Consider the following 24,766-nt stretch of genomic DNA (forward strand, 5'->3'; position numbering starts at 1 on the left):
GTTGGAAAGCATATGAAAGACACCATCCTACTGTATTTATTCATGTCAACAATACTTCTGATTTCTGAGGAAAATGATTTTTCATGCAACAGTTTCATTACTATCTCACTTTTTAGGTTTTAATTTACTTTATAATTACCTAGCAATTATAATATAGTAGGTGATTATAAAGTGTGCATACATACATATAAATGTATAAGTTTAGCATTTTTGAGGTTTTGTATTGGTATTGGAACTCAAAAAAGTCTCTGTTCTCTTACTTTTTCACTGGTGAGACAAAAGAGAATTCAAAGAAGAAATAATATAAATCCCAATCAAGACTGCCTTGGAGTATTTATGCTGTTTGGATAGACAGAAACAAATAATATAAATCAATGGAGAAGAGCATGAATGAAAGACATTCATATCAATAGCATTTGTTGCATATTTGCAAGATTATAAACAGGCCAAATTCACTAGGAATCATTAAGAAGATTTTTTATTTGTTTATGGGATAATAGGTATATATTGGAGATATAAAAATGTGCATCAAAAGCTAAATTTTGGATTTTCTTTATAATTCTGTTAAGATAGACTTTTTCAGCATTATCTATTTCTGTCACTGTTAAGATATGTGAAATCTAATCATGTTTAAATGCTCAAATAAACTGATAGCATATCTGTAATTCTTTCAATATAACACAATTTAGACAAACATTTACATTTGTTAAACATGGTGTTAAGGTATAATTTTCAAATTCAGAATAGACTCGAATTTTTTATTTGAATTATTTGAGTTATAATGCACAAAGAAAATCTGTATTTAAGATTAAAAACATCTTTAGCAATGTTTATATTTTATATACTTATTTATGATTCTTAGCAATAAATTTTATCTACTATTAATTTAACAGTTGTCAGAAATATGCGTTATATTGTGAACTATTTCTTAATCTCATGGTTAAAGTATTGAATTTTCTTCCAATAGTCTCAGGTTTACGACATGTTATATTTGACAGATGTCCTCAAATATTCATGTGTCAATTACCTCATTACTGTGATGTCTATCAAGAGAGGGACAATTTAATTATACATTTAAAATAGTTAAGTAATTATCATAAAGATGAATGTGCTTTTCTTTATAAAGCAAATCTTCTTACAGACAGGTGCCATGTTTGAAATGACATAATTTGCATTTTGGAATGTATTTCCCATCTTGCTACATTTTTTAGGCAGTTGTTATTTAAAAGTTATACAATAATGATATCCCACTACTATGAAGTTGACACAAGTTATTGTATAAGCTATATACATTTCCCAGACGAAAAATATCGATGAATTTCATTGCCTTCAGGCTTAAATTTTAAAGATTAATGGATGGACATTTTCTGATCACAGGTGTTTATATGATCAATCAATCAGTTGGAGTTATAAATGACTCCGTAGGAATTTGAAGCTTTCTAAAACTTAAATATTTGTAAACGCTCACAAGGCAATTTTACCAACCAATGGTCAGTGAGAAAAATGAAAATCATTAATCAAGTAGTGAGCTTTGCTGGAGGTATGTAGCAAGTAATTAATGAATTTGTTCTTCTTTGCTTTAGAAGCTTTTGCCTCCACATTGATTCATTAACTCTCTCATGCCTATAACCAGTTAATCATAACATTCTGAGACTATTCTAAGGGGATGGGCCATACTACATGAATGACACAGTGAATGTGCTGGGGCTTGGAGAATTGGGCAAATTTTGGGCTTGGGTGGGCAAGCAAATAGTTCACGGAGGCCAACATATAGAAAATTAAGAGTACAAAGTAATAGCATAAATCCAGAAGTCTAGACTAAGAGAGCACCACGTATGAGACCAGGAAGCAAAGAGTCAAGCTCAGAGTATGGGTTGCACATCCATCTACAAAAGCTAGAATAAAGTGTCAGCTTGGAGAATCACACAACACACTCCATCTACAGGCAAAGACTCTGAGTTTCTCAAGCAGCCAAGAGAAGGGTGGTTTGGCTCCACAGAGGTCCTCAGTATATACGTGTGATTGCCATGTGTTTTGGGAATGTCCTGTGGCTTGAGAAATATTCAACCACAACTCTAATATCTACCCACTAACTGCCAGAATCGCTTCCCTTCCCCAAGGTGGGAAAAGCAAAAAATGTCTGAAAACGTCTCCTGGATGGAAAAACCATCCCTGTGATGAACAAATCAGACTTTCTCTAAAGAGGATCTTTCAGTTTCCAACATCAGAGTTAAAATATTCTCAGTTCCTCCTGCTATTATGACGCAAGTGAATATCCATGGGCTCTTTATGAGGTCTCAGACTCTGATTAAAAAATGTGTTTTCATATTCTGGATTAGGAATGGTCTTGCTTTTAAATTCAATGGAAACAATACATAATAAATCCTACACACTGAAAACTACAAACCTTTTATATAGAGAACAAAGAGCTCTCTGAGTTGAATCACACAAATATCATTTGCAGTAGGTTCTGTAATGGTGCACAGTAAGTATGAATTATTTGCAACCTAAGTGTATGATAATTCCATAAAGCTGCCAGGTTCCGCTTCCAAATAATACATCTGGAAGAAAGAAGTCAAATGTGTTTCACCCCACAGTAAAATAGAAAACTGTTTTTAAAAGTCATTGTGATTTCTATTTCTTTCTTTTTATTTTATTTTCTCTTGTTTAAGGTATTTAACACCCTTTTGTGATGGTCACTGTTTTTAAATTGTGTCCCTCTCCTTACCCTAAATGATCCTAATTCTCTGTGCTTTGTGTTGTTTCTGCCCTTTGATAGAGCCTTTAAATAGACAGTTATGATATAGCAAAGTCATTACAGTGTGTTCTTATTCAAGATAACTCGTGTCCTTTATGAAGAGAAGGGAGGAAAAAAGGCAACTCTATGGGACCAGTCACTGTCTGCAATGCCAGCATCCCCATGTAGGTGCTGGTTCTAGTCTGGCTTCTCCACTCCAGATCCAGCTCACTGCTAATGGCCTGGGAAAGCAGGTTAGGAGAGTTCAAGTCACTGAGCCCCTGTGCTCACGTGGGAGACCTGGAAGAAGCTCCTGGCTCCTGACTTCAAATGGTCCAGCCCTGGCTGCTGCAACCATTTGGGGAGAGAACCAGTAGAGATGTTTTCTTTCACTCTCAGTTTCTTTGCCTTTCCAAGAAAAAAATACATAAAAAGAAAAAAGAAGGACAATATGGTGAAACTACATGATGAAGGAGATGGGTCACCAACAAGCCAAGGAGAGAGGCCTCAGAAGAAATTTTGGGCTCCTAGCCCTGAACATTACGAAGGAAAAAAAGATGTTTCTGTGTTTTAAGCCAACAACTTTGTGATATTTGTTTTGTTTTCTTCAGATTCAGTAAACCAACACAGGCAATTTTCACTCTTTTTCTGTAGTTGCTGTGTAAGAGATCCTGCAGAAAGCTCTACAAGGCTTCCCCATTACCACTTATTTGCATGTCTAGAACCACATTCCCTGGATGATTTGGATAACACTGAATTCTGAGATTCATGATGAAAGATCTAACTGACTCAAGTAAGAAAACTTCCCTGAGGACATTAACAAGTACTAGAAGAAAGTGGGACCAGGCAGTTTTGAAAAATAATGAGCAGCAGATAAAATTGGATGTGCAGCCTGGAAGATCACCTTGGATTTCTCAGAAAGTGTTCTGGGATGACTCACCTATCATGTCCTGGGCAAAGACACTTTTCTCTGTATCAATAAGAGCTCTGTGGCTTCCTAGCTGTGTATCATTGTTTTCCTCAACATGCCTTATTTTCAATCTTGCATAAGTTATTTGAAACACCGGTGGTACTCAGCCACTGTTGGTTGGTAAACAGGCAGCTCACTTCTGAGGTGGGTGCTGTGGCACAGGGACTCAATCCACCATCGGAGATGCCTGCATCTCATGTTTGTGTGCCACTCTGAATGTGTGTGTCAGGAGCGACACCTTGAGGTTTCAAGTCCCGCCTACGCTGTGCTTCTGATCCGGCTTCCTGCTCATTTGCCTGGGAGTCAGTGGATGATGGCCACCTGAATGGAGCCACTGGGTTTTGGCTTCTGCTCAGGCCGTTTCAACCATTTGGGGAATGAACCAGCAGATAGACACTGTCTTCCCTAAGTCTGCTTGTCTGCCTCCTTCCTGTTCACTGTCATGCTGATTTTCAGGTCAAATGAATCAATCTACAAAAAAAAAGTGGCTTTGTGGCACGATTTATTATGCTTATATCTGTGACCCAGGCATCCCATATTGAGCACTGTTTCAAGTCTTGGTTGTTTCTCTTCCTGTCAAGCTCTCTGCTAATATGCCTGGAAATGAAACAGAAGGTAGCTCAAGATTTTGGAACCCTGCCACTCTGTGGGAGACCTGGATGTAGTTCCTGGGTCCTGACTTGGCCTCTGTTGATTTCTGCCATTGTGACACTTTGGGGTGAAGCAGTGGATGGAAGATCTCTTTATGTATCTGATATTCAAAATAAAAATTTTTAAAAAAGCTCTCTTTGTTTTGTTGTTTATGAAAAAGATGACTTTCTCCTTATCCTACTGGCCCCTAAATCAGCACATCTCATAGGTTATGATAAAATCAAACAGTCAACCTAAATCATAAATACATTTCCTTTTTATTTTTTCATTTGCGATAATCAGAAACATTAGATTAGATGGAGATAGAAATCTAGGCTAGAGGTGGGACTTGCACTAGGATTGGGTATCCTAATTGGCATCCTAACTGGCATCCCAACTTCTAGGCCGTCACCAATTGCCTATGGGCATTCTTTCTTAGAGTAACTGATCTATTGCCCTGAAGGAGCGCATAGGGTCTAACATACAGGAAGCGAACATGCATATTACCTCATCACCTCCACCTTGTCTGCCTGTCCTGACCCACTCTACTGGCTCCAGATTTCCTTTGGGTCTCCTGACAGCACCTGTAACCTTTCTGAGACCTTTAAGGCAAGAATTTATTCTGGTTCGTTTATTTTGGTTTTATTTCTTCATTATGTCTCCCCTGATACAGGCACTCAAACTGCCTGAATTGTGGCTAAGGGAGTGATTATCTTGGGCTAAGACCATTCTTGAGAGAAAGACTTCAACACCAGAATAGAAAGAAATCTTGAAAATAGCAGTCACAATATGGAGTAAATATAATGCCTATTTCCTCAGGATTACCATGAAGACTAACTAGTACAGCCCATTTAAAGGAAATAATGGGGCATCCTTATTCTATCCTGACTGATAGAACACATCCTTAAATGTTAGCTGTTCCATCATCAATATTAGGTAGTACTTTCACACGTATCTTACTTTCACTGTGTTCTTTTCTAGTCTAACTTCTATTGTTTACATTTCCTTAAATTTCTAATAAATAAATTTATCAACATTGGATGAAAGTACCCCAAAACAAAAATATTTGGTTTAAAGTCAAATTGATTTTTTCCCCCAAACTATCATCATTACTGCATTGGTAAGAAACATGAACCTTAGTTAAAGACATTCTAAATAAATCAGACTCAGGAAATACAGGGCAAATCAGAAAAATTATATTCTAATCAAATATAATATGGTTATGAATTAATCATAAATTCAAACTAAGGGAATATAATATATATCATCTATATTAGCAGTCACACATTCCATTAGGATCATTTCTATTTTATATTGGATACTTAACATTTGCAAATGGATGATCCTGCAATGCTGAAGATATACTCCACAACTTTTGGGGATTTTTGGCATCTAAAGTACATCTAAAATGTCTTTACCATTACAGATATGCACTGGAAATAACTGCATGACCACATCATGTTTCAAAGCCCTGAGACAAAGCTGAGGCTGATTTTATTATTATTTCACTTGAGTACTGAGATGTAGCTTTGAATTCATTTAAAGTAGCAATTTTTCAAACCATAATTTACTTGCATGGTTATCAATATATTCTATGTCCCTAAAACTGTCTCATTTTTCTAAATTTGCAGGATGATTTTTTGCTCTGTACCTATGAATGGACAGATTTGTATCAATGGTTCATAATTTCGCAATTATTTTTCTTGTCTGTTCAAAAACAAGTTTTCCTTTTAGAAGATACCAAAAAGGGTTATGGTATCATTATTTCCAAATATTGCAAGTGTTATGTTTTAGAATTTCTTAGATTTGGAGAAGGCAAGGGAACAACCAGTTAGAGTAGAAAAGTCTCTATTTCAGGGGTGGCAGGTAAGGGGGTAAATAGAGTGGGGGTTCAGCCTGCTGGGAAACAAGGTTGAGGGTTTAAAGCTAGGTTTCATTTTGTTTCTGGAGCAGGCAGAGTTCCTTCCTTGTTTAGCTGCTTGCCGGTGGAGGTGCAAAGTACTCCCTGGGAACTCAGGTGGACAAGATACAGAAAGGCTCCTTGGTAAAGTTTACAGTCCTTGTCTTAGCCCTTTGGAATGACCAAGGGGAGGGGTGTTCCAGAGCAGTGAACATTGCCCTAGCCTTGAGAGCACCCACCTGAGCCCAGTCCCACTGGGATTGAGGGTTGAGGCCTCAGTGGCCTAAAACATGCTAACATCAAGGAATATCAAATTTATAAAATCTCAAACTCTACTGTGTTATTGATAAGGCATAAGACAATTTGCAGCACACAATGTAAAATGTCACAGCTTTTACCTAATGAGCATTTTCTTGTAAGAATGTTTCAGAATGCAGGCTCACTCTAATTCTAAAGGTCATCAGGAGAAAAGATGGGAGAGATTGAAGGAGACAAAAAGCCACCATATCATGTCAAGAAGAGTTTATTAGATTAACTCTTGTCACCAACTATTTACTTATAAAGAATCATCATGTGCTTTACTCTCTGTAGAACATGAATATGCTGAAAACATGAAGAAAAGTGAGACGAGGAGAAGGAAGAGAGGGAAGAAGTAAAGGATGGAGGATTGTAACTACAATTCTGTCATATGGGAGTCCCTGAAAAATTAACGTTGTGTTTCAGTTAGGGAAATGCTTTCAGTCCTCAAATCATATACATATAGCGAGTCACCTGTCAATTCTAAGTTAGGCAGATGGGTTACAAGTTACACAGAAGGACATGGGGCACTTGGAGCTATAAACACCACCGTTGGTTTTCTGCTGCCATTCTCCACAGCTACCTGTGCCCTTCCCTCATCTGTGGAAAGGGTGTGTGCATCAATGCTTGGCTCTCACACACCCTTTCTTCATTGCTTCCCACCTGCCAGAGTTGTCCATTACACAGAAAGCAACTCCACACTGATCTGGAGCTCTCAAAGGAAAGCTCTCTGTGAGGCCAAGACCAATGATGCTCAGAGTAGCTTGAGATTTCCTGGAAGTAATTCTCACCATGGCCGAGGCACTGTGACTTTAATGGCACTATAAAAATAACAAGGCATTAAACAAGCCTCGATCTTAATAGACTGGAAGAAGGAGAGTGAGGGTAAATATTCAAATTGCCCATATCTAACTAATGGTATGTTCAATCCCTGTAAACCTATTGTTCCAGGCTCTGTAGTAACCCATGTGGCACCTTCTACTTTCTAAAAGGAAATGTGCAATAAGACAAATGACTACCATTCTTAGATTGTCCAGAAAGTGCAGTCATAATCATTGCAATTGGGGAAAATAACACTTAGGGGTGGGAGATGGGGCTGGGATGCAAAAACAGTTTGAATTCTGACCACAAAACCAGATAGGTTCCTTGTAATTTCCAACAAAGGTGTTTATCGTGATTAATGTGGGGCCTGAGGATCTGAAAGGAGACAAAGATCATGCAAATGAGGGCCAGAGAAAGTTTCTCTAGAAGACATTTGGGTCAATACAATGTGAGACGGCTTCACTCAAGGAGATGAACTGGCTTCCCAGAGAAAAATAATCCCCTCATGGAGCAGGGACATCTACAGATCCAGATTTGTTGTCACCTAGTTCAGTTCTAAGAGACTAAGATACACCTCCACAATGGTGATGATTGGGTGGGAATTCACATTTTGAACAATTCTAAAGTGTGAAACTAAATTGAAATACAGACACGATTCCATTTCTCCAGACCCCAATTACAAAGAAAAACAAATGACATTACTCACCTAGAGGGAAAAACTCAGCCATTTTCTTTTTGTAGATTTTAAAGTCAACTTCTAAGAAGACACAGAAGATGACCCGATCCACCTAAAGGCAAACAACAAACACTCATAGTGAATGGAAATACTGTAATTCCTTCCAAGACATTGTTTTAGAATGGAAACTCTTATACAGATTTTCAGTGCTGCAGTGATAACTATACCTTAAGTGATATTCAGATGTGTGTGTGTGTGTGTGTATGTGTGTGTGTGAGAGAGAGAGAGAGATGGGTTCTTGGGTTACAGAAATCAAATCAGAAATAAATGAAAATAGGCCACTTTGCAGTAAGCTATAAATAAGATTTGAGATTCCAACAGGATATCTAGATTTTCATACCATTAAAAAAGCTATATGAGAGGTATACAGGAGAATGGCGATAAAATATGTCAGCAAATAAACAGCTTTGTCCAACCCTTGTTAGACAAATATATTTATCAGACCAGTTATAATCTGAACACAGCCTAAAAAGCATCTTTGCAGCTTACTTTGCACAAAGTCACTTGCTCTAGGCTTAACATACTTGAAATGCAAGAGAAATAAAATACAATTAGTTGCTGGTGACAAAAGGTCAATATGACATTTGATTTGGTAGATATTATTGAACGAGCAAATTCCATCTCAAAAATACAATCTGTGTATGGTTCCTTTTTTTCCATTTTGAGAGAGTTTCTGCATCTAAAAGGTCCTTTGAAACATTCACAGAGCAATGTAAACAGCATGAGGAATGGGATATGCATTGTTGGTCACATATATCTGACGCTAAACCAAAAACACAATTTTGTGTGCTGAAAATAGATACTTCTTAATACCTTTATTTTAGCAGTATAAAAAAGTAACTTGAACTAGTCAACTGAATAGAGCATCACATGAGCCATTTCTCCTTGCTATAGAGAAATGGAAGTTGGGCATGCACACAGCCAGACAAATAGGACAGAAAAGCAAGTGGATTTCACCCATCTAGTCCCTCAGCCCAATCATGCTGTGACATACAGATTTTGCTAGCCAGGTAGGATAGTTCCCAGTAATAGGGATCTCTATGCACAGAGAGTGGTGGTTAGGTTGTAGGGATAACCAGGGTTTCCTGATGCAAGAGCAGAGATTTGGTTCCCTTAAATTTGCTTCAGTGTTGACCTCATCTAGGGTGTGCCATCTTCTGGGTTACCAGTTCACTTCCATGCTGCACTCAGGAAAGACCATGCAGTCCTTCTAAAAGCCACTGGGGAGTTAGAGTATATAACAACCCTTCTATTCAGCTTTGTGTGCAGTGCCTATTATTAGCATTTTCTCCAAATGTGAACACGATTACCACCAAATCATTCCCCAGGCCAACTATAAATTTAGACAGTTAACTTTGCACAATAGTGAATATGCAACTCCATGCCTCCCAGGGACTAATATGCCCTGCTGCTGCTTGAAATCATAATGCCCATTCTCAAAAGGCCATATATTCTATCACTTGTACAAGTTCTTCAACCCTGAGTCCCAACAGTCTGGGAATCTATTCTTAGGTATTGAAGCAATAATCAATTGAGAGATCACTAGGCTGAGGTGGCTTTCTAGTCCTGGACTTGTGTACCAAAAAATGTTAATGAAGATGATAAAAAAATGAAACCTAAAGTTGGCCAGTAGAACTTGGAAACTAATCTCTCACTAAGGACTTCCCAGGAGGAGAATCCAAGTAGATATTATTCTCCATTCCACTTTAACTGACCAAATAGTTTCGTCACTTCTACACCCTTCAAATGAAAGGCTTCTTCCTCCTGCCCATTCAGGAGATTCCCAAACACCTGTCATCCACATCTCCTGCTCCATGAATCATTGTCAGCTCAAGCTCACATACAATGGGATGAAAATTTCTGGGAATACAGGGAAGATAAAGGAAAAGGAAGGTGAGAGTTTGAAAGCTTAATGTTTTCTCATTTTGAAAGTATCTGAGAAAGATACAGTTAGGTTTGGCAGAGCAGAAGTGACTCCATCATCCTGCTGAAGTCAAGCAGAAACTCCCATCCAGAAATGTTTGCAATGCTGAAACACGCTGACCATGTCTCTGCATAGAAGGTCGACACCCAACATGATGAATACACAGGCATGTGCAGACTCAGGAGCTGCTGCAATCTCCCATCCCAGGCCCCTAATATATGTAAAAGCTATTACTCTGAGTGGCTGTTTCCCTCATAGGTCATCTCACCATGTGGTCCATCACACTCTTTCCTCTGATAAATAAAACCCTTTGCCTGAACTAAAAGCCACCCCCGCCTCATTCTCAATCTCCTCAAACTTAACAAAAATAATCAATACATAATATAATCAACACATAATAAAAAAGCATATATAATATGATCAATATATTATATGATCAATATGTAATATAGAATATGACATAGATGCATTATTTTCCATGTATTGGAAATACTTCACAATTAAAATATGTAACAAGATTCTATTCAGCTTTACTATCTTCCCTTAGGCACACTCTACTCTAGACTTGCAGGGAACAACCTCCAGTTTTCAGATGACAGATAGTCTCACTTCTGTACCTATTACTGACTTTTTTTTCTTCTCTAGACTTCACATGGATTACTTTTAAAGTTACCTCTCTACAACCAAGACTGAATGCAAGAATTTTTGATTTAATGCAGCTTTAATAAGAGGGAACTGAACATTGCTACCTATTGTCCCTTGGTATTTAAGATAATTATTTCAGGGGACAGTATTTTGGCACAGCATGTCAAGGCTGGCATTCCTTGTGGGGTACTTGTTTGAGGTCTACCTGCTCTTCTTCCCATCTAGCTCCCTGCTAAAGTGTCTGGAAAAGCAATGAAGGATGATCCAAATTCTTGGGTCTCTGACACCCACATGGAAAACCCAGATAAGAGTTTGGGCTTGTTTGGTCTATTATTGGTCCTTGTGATCATTTGGGGAGTCAACCAGAGAATGGAAGATTTCTCTTTCTCTGGAACTCTTCTTTCAATTAAGTAAAGCAGATCATTTTTAGAAATGAGATGATTATCTGATAAATATTATCAGATTTTTAAGCACACGTGGGTATAGCATATAGGTGTAAATAAGTGCATGGGTGTGTATGAATTTAGGTTTGGGAGACCTACTGATAATACCATTTAGTGCTGCCAAGTGCACTCTTAAGATTTATTCATTTTTATTGAAAAGATAGACCTTTCATCTGTTGGAGCACTCCCCAAGTGGCTGCAATGGCCTAAGATGAGCTCATCTGAAGCCAAGAGCCAGGAGCTTCTTCCAGGTCTTCCACGTGGATGCAGGGTCCCAAGGCTTTGGGCCATCCTCTTCTGCTTTCCCAGACCACAAGCAGAGCAATGGATGGGAAGTAGAGCAGCCAGGACATGAACTGGCACCCATGTGCGATCCCGATGCTTACAAGGCAGAGGATTAGCCAATCAAGCCCTTATACAGGGCTTCTTAAGTGCACTTTTAAAACACATACAGACTTACAGCAAAAATTTTCAAATACTGCACAGAATTATACTTCATCTTTTAGCTCACAGGCTCCGTTACCATGGAAATAGTTTGGGTCCAAGTTTCAGCAGCCTGATATATTTTCCCAGAAAGAAAATGAATGATTAGGTTGAAGCACTTTTATTTTAAAATAATTGAGTGGCCCAGTTCCCTGCCCTCACCCTTAGGCATAACACTGAAAATATCTTCAAAGAAAAGGCTATCCAAGAATTAACCTCATTGACTAAGTACTTAAAATGTATGCAAAAGTGTAAAGAATTATGCAAATATACGCATACATATTTGCTGGGTGTAGTTGGACAAAATCTCATTTGGCTGGCCAGCTGTTATCGATCAACTCGTCATGCATTTGATCATTGTTCATGACAGATTTTTCCAGTATGGTATGCAGTGAGCTCTCTGCCCCATGGCTATTCTTGCAATGTTGTGATGACAGTATCTCCTTGAGAACTGGGAACTATATTTCTTCTTCTGGAATCTGAGGGGTTTGTGACAATGGGAAACAAAAGCTGATATGTGACATCCAAAGTCCCCTGGGAGAAGTAACTCCAGGTCTTTCTAAGAGGTCACCCAGGAGCATGTATTCATTTTGTTTTTACAAGTAGAATCATTCAGTGAAACAGTAATTCCAAGGAGGCTAACTAGCTCCATCAGATGGTACAGGAGCACCTTCAATTAGGCTTAGCTCATATGCTCTTCATTCATTAGAAAACAGAAATTCAGACACTGAGTGATTTTTTTCTTCTTCCCAAGGCCAGAAAAATAGTGACAGAAACTCAGGTCTCTTGATATCTCCTCTAGAATTCTTTCTGTGACTGCACTTTGATGGACACTCCTGGGATTGAGTTCCTAGTATTGCCACTAGCTTGGTGGCACAGGACAAAGCCTTGTCACCCTGTGCCCTGGTTTTTGCATCTTCATAATTGAAGGATTGAATTTCATGATTTTATAAGGTTTTTTTTTCCCTTTCTATACCTCTGTTACATCTCTGTGTAAGTCTTTTATACTATGTCAATTTAATTAACCTGCAGCCACACTTCTCTGAATGGTTTTGGCAGTAGGGTTGGCCACAGAGAAATTTCTGTGAGATTGACAGGACAGAAGTAGAGCAGCAGCCCCTGAGCTGGGATGGTGGGAAAGGATTCTGGGAGGGCCACGCCCGATGCTGCTCATCACTGGTTCAGGGTACAGCAGCTTCTCTGCCCCTGCTGGTTTGCCTGTGGCTGACACTTAGCATCTGAGTTGGACACACATCCTGCTTTGCAGCAAGTGGGGTGGTCCCTGCTGCAGGGCCACTTACATCTAAGCTTTGAGGCAGTGCAAAATACACACACATGCCAGGTGTTCCTCATACATTCCAGTATTCCTTCATGGCTTCCTTATTATTCTTTCTCTTTCCTACTTAGCATCCAACTGAACCCTGCACCGTCTGCCTTGCTGGTCTAGTCCAACAAGCCTATTCAGAAGTTGAAGACAATAGCCTTTGCTGGGCATCTGCACCTGTTCCCGAACAAACCCTGGTTAGAAGCCTTTCTCTGCTGAAAACTTCCCCTTCTAGAAATTTACCTCCCCAGTTCTCCCACCATCGTGCAAGATTGAATGACAATACTAAATGCCTCGATTCCAGATCAGATCACTCCTAGAGTTCTCCTTCCCTGATTAAACCCCAAGAGATGTCATTTTTAATATGACTTCTCTGAATATCATGCAGAGAAAGGCAGTGAAGTGCAACAAATAACAAAGTTTCTTTATGGAGGTGTACAACCTATTAAGGCTGCTCAAATTTCAATTACTCTCTTTAATGTCAATTTTTATCAGTCTTAATCCATCATTTCAGTGGTCTTCCTAAAGCATATATACAATCCTTTGTAATTAACTTCTTATATTTATAATAGGTTTCATGTGTGTATACATATATATAATGTATAAATATTTATATGAATACAAATGAATATGAATATATATATATTAAAAGAACTTGTCAGTAAATTCATATGCGTGTCTGGTGAAAGAATTCTGTGGTACACATCTCCATAGCTCCTAATCCACCACATGAACTCTGCAAATACTGAGTACATGTTTAGACTATGTCTAAAATATAGATATGTAGCAGGTAACTTTCCAAAATGTTATTTCCAGAACCAAAAATTAATATATTTATGCAGGAGCTTTTTTTTCTAGGTTTTCCAGAAGCCTAAACATAGAACTACAGAAGATTCTGGATGATTTTACAAAGCAGAAAAGTACTACATAAACAGTATGAGTCATTCATGGTCACCTATTCATGCTTTCAGGGAAAGTATTTATTAGTTTCACAATAGCAATGATGATGTTCTGTGAACTAGAATGCATTAAGAAAAAGCTTTTGGAAATGAAGACAATACCCAGCTTTGGAAGGAATGTAGATTATCAAGCACTTTCACTGAAAGGTCTAAATAAATTAACTATACTGTATGACCTGACAACTTTACTCCTAGGTAAGTATCCAACAGAATGAACATGTACATTTACAAAAGGACACATCCAAGAATCTTTACAGCATGCTATTTATATTATATCCAAATTGGAAACTGCACAAATTCCCATAAATGGCAGAGTAGATAAATACATTTGCAATCTACTCATGCACCAGAGTATTACAAAGCTGTGAGAATGAGAAATTTTATGGCTATACACAAAGGTAAACATATGTGTAAATCTCCGAGATAGAATATTTTATAAAATAACCCAGAAAAAAAGTACATATTGGATGATTCCATTTCTTCACAGTTCAAAAATAGGATAGAAACAGGAAAAATCACTTATGGTGCTGAATAAGCGTAGCAGTAATTCTGAGGCGAGAGCTGGTGACAAGGGATCAAGCAAAAGGACCGGATCTCAATTCTTTGATCTGCTTGTTGCTTCTTTAACTGTGTTCAGTTTGTGATAATTCATCAGGCTGTACACTCAAGAGCTCTCTGCTTTCTGTGTGTACACTACACTTCAGTAGGGATTTTTCAAAGGTTGAAAGTCTTATATTACAGTTGTCTTGGTCAACAATCAAAAAAATCTATTTTCATGGACTTGGAGGTCAAAAAGCCCTTTAAAAGCTGACCTGTGAAAGGCAGTCTCTCCATATATTTTCAGTGAAACCAACTGAAACTCACCAATCAAGGCATAAAGGAGTAAAGATGTATTTTATCCACCAAGACATCCATTAATCTGCAGTTGGGGTTTTATGTCCCATAAGTTTTATTAATCTTTTCAGCAGCATACTCACTGCTCCTGGACAGGGAAACACAGTGAAACAGGTTTGCAGTACCTGTTGTTGACCTCCGTTTTTCATGACTACCAGTCACAGAGCAGTTGACACAACCAGGGTTATCCTGTGTTCAGTGATACTGGGAGAATGAATGGATTTTTATAACATAATTTGCTTCCCCAAGGACAAAGATTCATAGACCTGGTATGCATCTAATACTTCTTTAACTGTGGACTGCTGTGGACTAGACAGTGTCAATCCAGGCTAGTTCAAATACAAACGGCCTGAAGGAGAGCTGGGATGAAAGCCCAGCTCTAAGGAAAAGCTGATAATCTCCACAGGACCGGCTTTGCAATGCTTATTCCACATTAAGTAATAAGTAAATTGCACCGGAAGACTTAAGTATCAAATTTGTAAAAAAAAAAAAAAAAAGATAGTTTTGAAATGGTACTATTTGAAATAGACCATGCTGATTGCAACTTCCTGGTGTGATGAATAAATCAGTGATAAACAGAGTTAAAAAAGGAAAGGACACTACTGATTAATAGAACAAGAATAAGAAGTTAGGATGCCTGGGTCATAGTCTTTCCTCCTTCACCAACTGGAACAAAGCAGAACAATCTGTCCTTCTGCCAGATTGTTGGTGTTTTGTTGCTGCAAAATGAATTATGACAAATGTTACATTTCAACACAACAATGTTTCATTTTGCAGCTTCATGGCAGGTAGAAAAGCCAGGTCCCAGCTAATTGGATCCTCTGCTCAGTCTCTCCCAGGCCACAGTTACCAGCTGGATTGTAATCTTCACTGGAGACTCGGGACCCTAGTCCAGGCACATTTAGGCTATAACTAGATTTGGTTCCTTACAATCACAGAATTGAGGTCCTTGTATTCTTGCTAACTATCGACTGGGAACAGCTTTTGCCTCCTGGAGGTCACCTACAACTCCTTTCTTTATGAATGGCTGAAGAGATCAGAACATGTTACTTTCTTGTAGGCCATCAAGAAGAATATATCTCTATTACTTGTTCAATTTCTAATATCTAGGCTCTATTAACAATCCCCTAATTATGTCAAGTCCATCAAGACATTTTCAGTTAACTCAACCAATTCATTATTTTAATTACATCTGTAAGCAACCTGTTTTGCGAACCAAAGAGTGACAATCCCACCGTATTTGTAGGTTTTAACCACCCTGAAGAAGAGACAAGTTTGTGAGGCATGTACATGTGAGTAGCACAAGCTGCAGGTGTCTTAAACATACGTGTCACATATTGGTTGCCTGCACATCACCATCTGCCCACACTCCAACTGGACTGTAGGATTTTTCTGCTCTTGACCATGAGCAAGCCCCTTACCCTTGGAAGGCTTATCTCTCCATCTCTAAAATGAAGATACTGAACTCCTGGATAGAGTTTAGTGATTTAAATGAACTTAGAGTTATCAGCTCACAATTCTGCAGGTTCCAAGTTTAATAACATGGTTGGGGCATCCTCAGACTGAAATCAAGGTATCAGCTAAAGTGAGCTTGTGTCTGGGGACTCTGGTGAGAAATCTACTTGTAAACCACGTTTTGTAGGTGGTGGATTTCAGTTTCCTGGAGTGGTAGGGAAAGGATCCATATTTCCTTGCTGGAGGACAACTACCATCACTCCAACTCTGGTAGGTTTCTTGTGTTCCTTATTATATGTGCTTTCATCTTTACACCGCCAAAACCATGACAAATCTTTTTGGATTTGAATTTACGATGTTCTCCAGGGCAAGATTTAAAGGACTTGAGGAACCAGGTCAGGCCCAGCCAGCACATCCCCCTATGTTAATGTCAACTGATTTGCAACCTTAATCACACCTGCAAAATTCTTTCATCACCATAGCTAGGTTATGGCTTTGCTAACTGGGCACTCTGTGTCTGCCATGGATCAGGAATCTCAGGGATGACCTCAGAATCCTGCCTTGGCAGTAGATTATAACGGCCTCAGCAGAGGTTCTGACCCATATAGGAGACTTCCAGAAACTCTCAATCTTCTAGAAGAGCACAATTAAAAGGTAAGTTTATTCAGAGGCAACATTTTGAAATCCAATGCCTATTTTTTGTAATACATATGCTACATGATCTTTGTGAAGAGCCCCTATATAGTGAATGATCCAAATTTCCTATTCATTTTGCACTGAAACACCTAGGGTAGCACTGGCATGTGATTACAATCAGTATTTACTTGTTGAGCCCTTTGATTTCTACCCTGATCTTTTAAAAGATGCTAAGACAGGACTCAAGCTCAATGCAAACATTGGGGCACTTTTTCCTTCTTGAACTGTGAAAGCTACTTTATTCCAATTTCTGTGAGATTTCATCTTAAAAGTAACATCGATGAAAACTGCCCATATTTTATGTAAGTACCTCTATTTTTGTCTGGCTGTGTCAACTAATGCCAGAAGAAAAAAAGAAATCAAGTAAGCTGGCAGACAAGTCTCTATGATGGAGAGGTTTTTCACGACCATACAGGAGTCCCTGTGCTGGTATTAGAACATCCTTGTCAAGTGCTGGCAAGTATCGCCTTTGAAGGTGTTCAGTGTGCTCACTTTGGTATTCACCACCCCAGAAACAAGCATTTCAATCTCCAGATTGTGGAATGGGGGTATTTTTCTTTCCTTGCTTCCAGAGATGCTCGGATGAGTTGGCGAGCATTTATAGCCCATAAACACTCAAAGGGCATTTTTGCATTTTGATATTGCTTCTGCATGCATAAAAAGGGTCCTTTATTTTGGGGCCCTTTCTGCAAACCCAGTACATCTGTCATTACTCCCTGGCAGCACCATTCAGCGTCTTCCTGTTTTGTTTTGATAAATTGCTCTCTCTGACTTTCCTCCGACTCTCTCAGAAAAAAAAAAATGGCCATGTATCTGAAGAACCAAGAGTTATTTTCGTCTCGCCCGGAGGCCCATTTGAACAAGTTAATTCATACGTCTGCCTCATATGGAGCAAAATGGACACTCTGACCAATGACAAGTCTGTCAAGGTCCTTGGAGTTGCTCCGTATGCACAGCATACAATAGACACATGCACACACGAAAGGGCTAAGGACTTGCGATTTCTGAATCTAGCACAGCAAATGTATTGCTCTTGCAACCCAGATATGCTTCCAGGGGATATGTGTGCTGGGGAGTCAAGCAAAAACAGTAAGTTCTCTTCTCTCTTATCCTCTCCTATCCTCCTCTCTTCTATTCTCCCCTCCATTCCCCTCCTTTTCTCTCCCCATCCCCTCCCTTTCCTTGCTTTCTCTTCTCTTGTTTTTGCCTAAAGATTTATCTATATTTGAAAGGTATATTGTGAAGATAGGAGAAGAGATTTCCCATCCACTGGTTCACTCCCCAAATGGCTATAATGGCTGGTGCTGATCTGATCTGAAGCCAGGTGCCAGTAGCCAGTTTCCAGGTTTCCCACATGAATCTGAACCATCCATCACCACATTGCCGCTTTCCCCAGTCACAGGCAGGTGAACTAGATGGAAAGTGAAGCAGCTGGGACACCAACTAGTAGTCCACATAACAGGCGAAGGATTAGTCCATAAAATCACTGTTCTGGTTTTTTGCATTAAACAAAAAAAATAGGTTTATTTACCTTAATTCAAGAGACTGGGTGCTAAAGAGACAGGAAGAGACAGAGAGCAAAAGAGATCTACACTTTTCAAATAGGCTATGCTGAAACCAGGAACCAGGAAATTCATCAGGGTTTCTCATCCGAAGCTGTAGGGGCCCAAACACTGGGAACAGCTTCCACTGCTTTTCTAGGCACATGCATTTGAAGCAGAGCAGCCAGACCCAGGACACTTTTCTTTGTCTAATAGCACCTGGCCTCAAGAGCAGGTTTTTTTTTGTTTGGTTTTTCATAACTGGACGGCTTTCATAACTCAGCTTTGCTGAGGCTACTCACAACTGCCCCTCCCTTCATCGCTAAGGCAGAACATTCTTTTGTTAGCAGGATGCTGGTGTGCTGAGCCTCTCTTGAGGTCAGCCTGTCTGTAGTCATGGAGTCAAGTCATGGGCACAATGCTCCCTTTCCTACTTTGCATGCAATGAGGGGCCAGCTATCATGAGATGAATTGTGACCCACCCCATTTCAAATGCCCAACTTCTCATTTCCCAAACCTCAGAGAAAGGATTGCATTTGAACACAAAGCTTTAAAGAGAATATCAGGTTAAAACGAGGCATAATGTTCTTTTCTGCACTTTGCCATCACTCCCACAGGTGACCCTAGTCCCCTTGCTCATTGAAGACAGGGTCGAGAATACGTCTTTTGACTGGGACGTGTTCACTAGCTAGTCGGTGACACAAAATTACCTTGCCAGTGATGAAGCTATTGTGCGTCAACCATTTATGCCACGCTCCTGCCAACCTCCCAGCCCAGCTGCAACCCTATTGTACATTTCACACTCCTGCTCCAGAGAACTCAGGTTCCCTCGTTCTTTTATCTGATTCAGAACATCTGCAGAGATGCTTTTGATATAGAGGTTAATAAGTACTCTCTCTCTGTCATGGTAATTAAAATCTTCAAGGAAGAATTGTCATTCATGGCTGCTTATGAAGATTAGGGCTTTATAAAGTCAGCAAATCATGACCTTAAAAATGTCATCACTGAGATAAATAAATATCTCCACTCAACTCAGAATGGGAATGCAACGCCAAGTCTCCAGTGACCTGCAACCCATCAGGATGATCAGAGCAATGGGGACCCACACCATGGCTGCAAACCATCCTGGACAATCTGCTTTTCTCTGTGTCCATTAGTATCTGACACACAAGCAGATGCCATTTACAGCTCAAAGGAAACTCATTAGCATATCTCCCAAAGTGCATGTATGAGGACAAAAGCTGTTTTTTCTCATACTACTGTCCCTTCTCACTCTCACAAGAAAGAATCTTTGTGTTCCAAAGGCGAATTTCAAGAGAGCAAATCTATAGGTTTACGCCTCACACAGTGTGCAGTAGCAGACCAAAAGGGTTCCATTCACACTGCCCCTGAGGTTTTGTGTGTGTGCGTGTGTACGTGCATGAACGTGTGTGTGTTGATCTGTGTGTGTGATGAATAAAAGAAAGGAAGAAAACAGTAACATTTGTGTCTCTTAGCTACACTGCATTCTCTATCTCCTCTGACATGCACAGTCTATGCCAAGCCATTACTTGTTACTTTGTTTTTTATTTACTTGTCGCTGTTTCATGTCATCTCCCGTATGGAAAACAATGTGCCTCCACTAACCTGTGAATCTGGAAGGAGGCTGCCTTTTGATTTAATCGTCTTTCTACCTGGCAATCAATGCACCCAGCTGAAGGGCATTGTGAAAAGACTCATTTCCAGTACTCCCCCCAGCCAGTTGGCTCTAAATGACCTCATTCCAACAACTCTCCAGTTTAGTCAAGGGCCTCCAAATGAAAAATAATTTATGAAAATATTGGCCCCTCGTGTTCCCTCAGTAAGTTTCTAAATCACCACACCGTGGTTCTGAGTTAAGTAAGGCTAGTCTCCCAATCTTACTTGGTAAGCAAACTCACAGCTTTCAGGGGTCTTATTAATAAAGTGCCTTCCAAATGTTTATCAGAGAATTCCCCAGAGGCTGCTAGGTCTCTATCATGGACATGGGATGCTGTTTAAAGCATTTTTGAAAACTTGTATTTAGTTTGGGGTTTTGTCACATAGTCTTTTATTTCACATGCTATGTAAAATGGTCATGCGTCTATGTATTTAAAGCAGTGGGGTTTTTTGTTGTTGTTGTTGTTGTTGTTGCTTTGGTTTTTGCTAGTATTACTGATCCTGGGAGAAGACAGGGTTTGCTTGTACAGTGACATAAGCCCTTTCTGACACCTTGCAGCCTCTCTTCCATGGGAGCTGGATCCCCCTCCATGCAAAAAAAGAAATCATGATCTAATGGCACAGATCAGGACACTTATACACATACACATGATAGGTAGAGGTTGATAGAGAAAAATCAAGATATTTAAGCTTCTGAATATATGTCTCCTTTACACATTACAATCTTCTAGTAAAATTCAGTCTTGTGAACTTTATAAAGTCAAATTGATTAATATCAAAGCCTTCTCAAGCAAAAGGAAGGGAACATAATGGGACTAACATTTGTTGCATATTGTGATGCTATTCTCTAAGGTAGCTGCTCTCCCATGTGTAAGCTCAGTTTATCCAAAACATTACCTGTAAATCACAGTTATACCAATTTTGTTAGTGATATCATCTCTCTCTCTTTTTGTTTCTCTTTTGTTGAAAAACAACTAACATAACAGCAAAGGAATAATTAACCAAACATAAGTAAAAGGAAGACAATAGAAATACAGAAATATCTGCTTAAGTAGCTCCCCCTCACACACACACATCTCTTCCCTGACTGGAATCAGAAGGGGAAATAAAAGAAGGAATGCCAGTCAGGTATAGACAAAGGTTATTTTAATTGAGGGCAATAGAAGGATGACTTTCTGAAACTAGCCAACAGATGTCCCACCCATTATACTGATCTTGTTATATAATGTCTGCTGCTGTAATCCCTAAAAAATCCATTTTCTAAACTCAATTCTGCTCCAGCATCTGTGAGGCTAAATGCTCCAGAGGCTGTTTCCTGGTTTGTACCGATGATTCCCATGACAATTGCATGTCAGAATTTAAGGTCACTCTGTCAAAATAAAAACTTGGTTTGCATTTTTGCCAGGATGATGATGAGGTTTTATTTGCATCTGTACAGCATCCACCAGCGTTTCATCCAATCACCTTGCAGCAGCTGAGAAAGTACCCAAATTATAGAGATGTGCAAGTGGGATTGGCACAGTGGCACAATTCACGGCAACTACTCAAATTCTTAGAGACATCGTCCTTAAATAATATTGCCAAAACCCACATTAACCTTTCCAACTGCAGTATGGATTTGTTCCATTGACTTAATTGGATAGATTTATTTTTAAGGACAAATGATTCTACAATGATAAGATATTTGGGAAGTTTGGGGAGAGGAAGCCAACAGGTAAGACTGAACAGATGCAAAAATATTTAGAAAGAAATATAGCTGCTATATTCATTGAAAATTTTTAACCAGGATTATGTCTTTCTATGTAGTTTAATTTTTGAATTGTGAAACATACACCCAAATTTTGGCAAAGAGATTATTTGAAGTATAACTTAACTCCTAAGACAAATCTTTGGGAAACTGAGCAGTCATTCATTTCTCAACTACAGTGAGGTCCACTTTGGAAAAGTACTAGCTTTTAGGGAATAATTTTGTTTTGTTTTGTTTTGTTTTTCTCCCATGATGTCAGGGGTCTTATTGCTACTGCATTGAATTACCACTTATTCCAGCCATTTAGCAACTTACATAATTTTTTCTTAATTTTTATTCACATGTTTAATTTACATAGCAGAGAGATGACAGGCAAATGGAGATCTTTCATCCACTAATACACTAATCAAATTATTAAAAAAAAAAATCCTGGGTTGAGCCAAGGGCAAAGCTACGAAGAAGAAACTCAATCTGGGTCCTCCATGTCAATGACAGGGAACCAACTACTTGACCCATCATGTGCTGCCTCCTGGAACGCATATTGAGAGGGAGCTATGTTGGAAGCACTCTTACCTAACATGCAAGCATACCCAATGAATCGTAACCTGTGTTCCAAATAGCTTCTCCTACAGTGTGGATGTAACGGTACTTGTGTGCTTGGACCATCAGTTTCCTTATGGTGCACTTTTGGTAACACTTTCTCTTCTGTTTGGTGCTCAACCAGGAAATAACTTTGTTCTGCCCAAATGGGCCCAAATCACACCCTGATTGCCATTTTCAGGGTAGGAAAAACAGTGGAAAAAAAAGGTCAAAATGCTTAGATAAAATAATACTACTTTTTCAAATAAATAGCTACTATCAATGCCTTTGTTATTCAGACTACACCAAAAGGGCAAACAAATATAGAAATCAATTGAAAAGGATAAATTAAAACAAACAAATGAAAATCTGTGAAATTACAGTTTGAAACAAAACCCACTCAGGCAGCCTATGAAATTATTTAGTACTGTTTCCCATAAAGCAACCTAGAACATTGAGAATTTCCTATGGGGATTGTTCCACCATCCAGGCCTCTGATGACGGCCTGAGGAATTATGATAAAATGTAAAGTTTCTTTACACAAACAAATTTTATCTTATAACCACATTTTTTAAAATTCTAATCAACTACATGGCCATATCTATTTTAGTACAGAAAGTGTTTCATTTTTTTCAATGTTTATAGAAAATTGGGATTTCTGGAAAAGATAGTATTCCCAGCCTTGACGTAAGGTATACCCAGGTCATGCATCAAGACTCAGTTTTAGGTCATGTGAATGGTTTGCAAGGGAGGTGTTCTATTCTTGAGCCTGTGGTGGGGTGAATAAGGTGTCAACAGAACAAGTTCAAGTTCAAACAGTATAGACTTCTTTGCGTGGATTTGGCCACACTCTTTGTCATTGCTAGTCGATTGTTCAGTTCCTGTAAGTTTGGTGTTCTCATCAATGAAATAAGGCTAGCCGGAGGACCAATAGTTGAGAAAGGAAATGCCTAGATTCTAGAAGGAGTTGGCAGGTGTGAGGCAATTATCACACAACGATAGAGAAAGCAGACTAGCTAGCACTCTTCCTAACGTTTTCTGTGGACTCCCATGGGACATCTTTGGAGTAGTCACTGCATACTGAAGCTGGAGGCAGTAGTTTTTGAATCCCAACATGCTTTTGAAATAACACTCCCCTTCATAATGACCTCTCTTTTCGCTGCTCCAGTGTCGGGGTTCTTGCTACAAGTCAGATTCCTTCTTACCATGTTTTTTTTTTTTTTCTTTTAAGAACCATACTTTCCAAATGTCAGTGAGCATAATCTTTCCAGGTTTCACTGTAAACATGTTACCATTCTTCAAGAGCATAAACAAAGGTTGTAAAAAAAAATCACCAGATCTCAAAATTTTGTTCTTCTTAACGACTTTCTTGTAAGCACAGTAGTGGATTGAGGGTACAGCCTAACTTAGAATTATATCTCATCTTAAGTAACTAAATCTGCAAAGACTCAATTCTAACAAGTGTCACATGATGATATTTCAGGTAGAAATGAACTTTAGGGAGGTGGGCAGTGAATGGACATCGGCTGAATGGTCTCCTTTTCTCTTCTTTCTCTCCTTCCTTTCTTCCCTCCCTCTCTGAGCTCTGCTTTTCAAATAAATAAATGTTTAAAAAAATGAATTTCAAGGAAGAGGAACTTATCAGCTCAGTATATTTCCTTCTCCCCACCTTGACTTGGAGAACAGTTATATTACCAGCTAATTAGAAAACTGAAACAAACATGAGTGCCATGAAGTGTGACACTAGTTTTTAACCTTCTAGATAATTAAAATATACTCCCTGGTGCTTATTTTTACAAAATATTCTTCTTGCAACATATATTTGATAAGTTCTTGTCTTGAGAGGCTCTGTCGCACAGCAGTGATGTTGCTGTCTGGGAAACCAGCCGCCATGCTATCCTGAAGTACCTATCTTTAAGTCCTAACTGTGTTTCAAATTCCAACTTCCTGCTACTGTGCCCCCTGGCGGACAGCAGATGATGGCTCAAACACTGGAGTATCTGCCATCATGTAGGAGACATTAAGTTTTCAGCTCCTGGCTTCAGCCTGGCTCGACTGTAGAAGTTGCACATATCTTAGCGATTGAATCCTTGGGTGGAAGATCTTTCTTCCTTGCTCTTTCTGTCTTTACCATGAAATGAAAATAAATAAATAAATGGATTAGCTAAAACATCATATGCTTCACCTTGATATTTCCTATAATAAAATATGCTGTTGACATGCATCCCAATTCTTTAAAGAGGTTTTTTTTTTTTCCCTACTGCCATGTAGCTTTTCTTATCTTTTTTTTACATGCCATCATATATC

At 39.0% G+C, this 24,766-nt stretch overlaps 1 protein-coding gene across 1 annotated transcript in view; it reads right to left on the reverse strand.

Annotated features, from left to right (window-relative positions):
- MACROD2 (mono-ADP ribosylhydrolase 2) overlaps nucleotides 1–24,766 on the reverse strand; it is a 1,602,185-nt gene that overhangs the window by 151,430 nt on the left and 1,425,989 nt on the right. Inside the window, exon 9 of the mRNA XM_040981268.1 lies at nucleotides 8,063–8,144. Coding sequence (XP_040837202.1) covers nucleotides 8,063–8,144 — 82 coding nt within the window. The remainder of the gene's footprint in view (nucleotides 1–8,062; nucleotides 8,145–24,766) is intronic.

Source organism: Ochotona curzoniae, unplaced genomic scaffold (genome assembly GCF_017591425.1).
Source record: "Ochotona curzoniae isolate NIBS_2020 unplaced genomic scaffold, NIBS_Ocur_1.0 contig_3520, whole genome shotgun sequence".
Lineage (NCBI taxonomy): Eukaryota > Metazoa > Chordata > Mammalia > Lagomorpha > Ochotonidae > Ochotona > Ochotona curzoniae.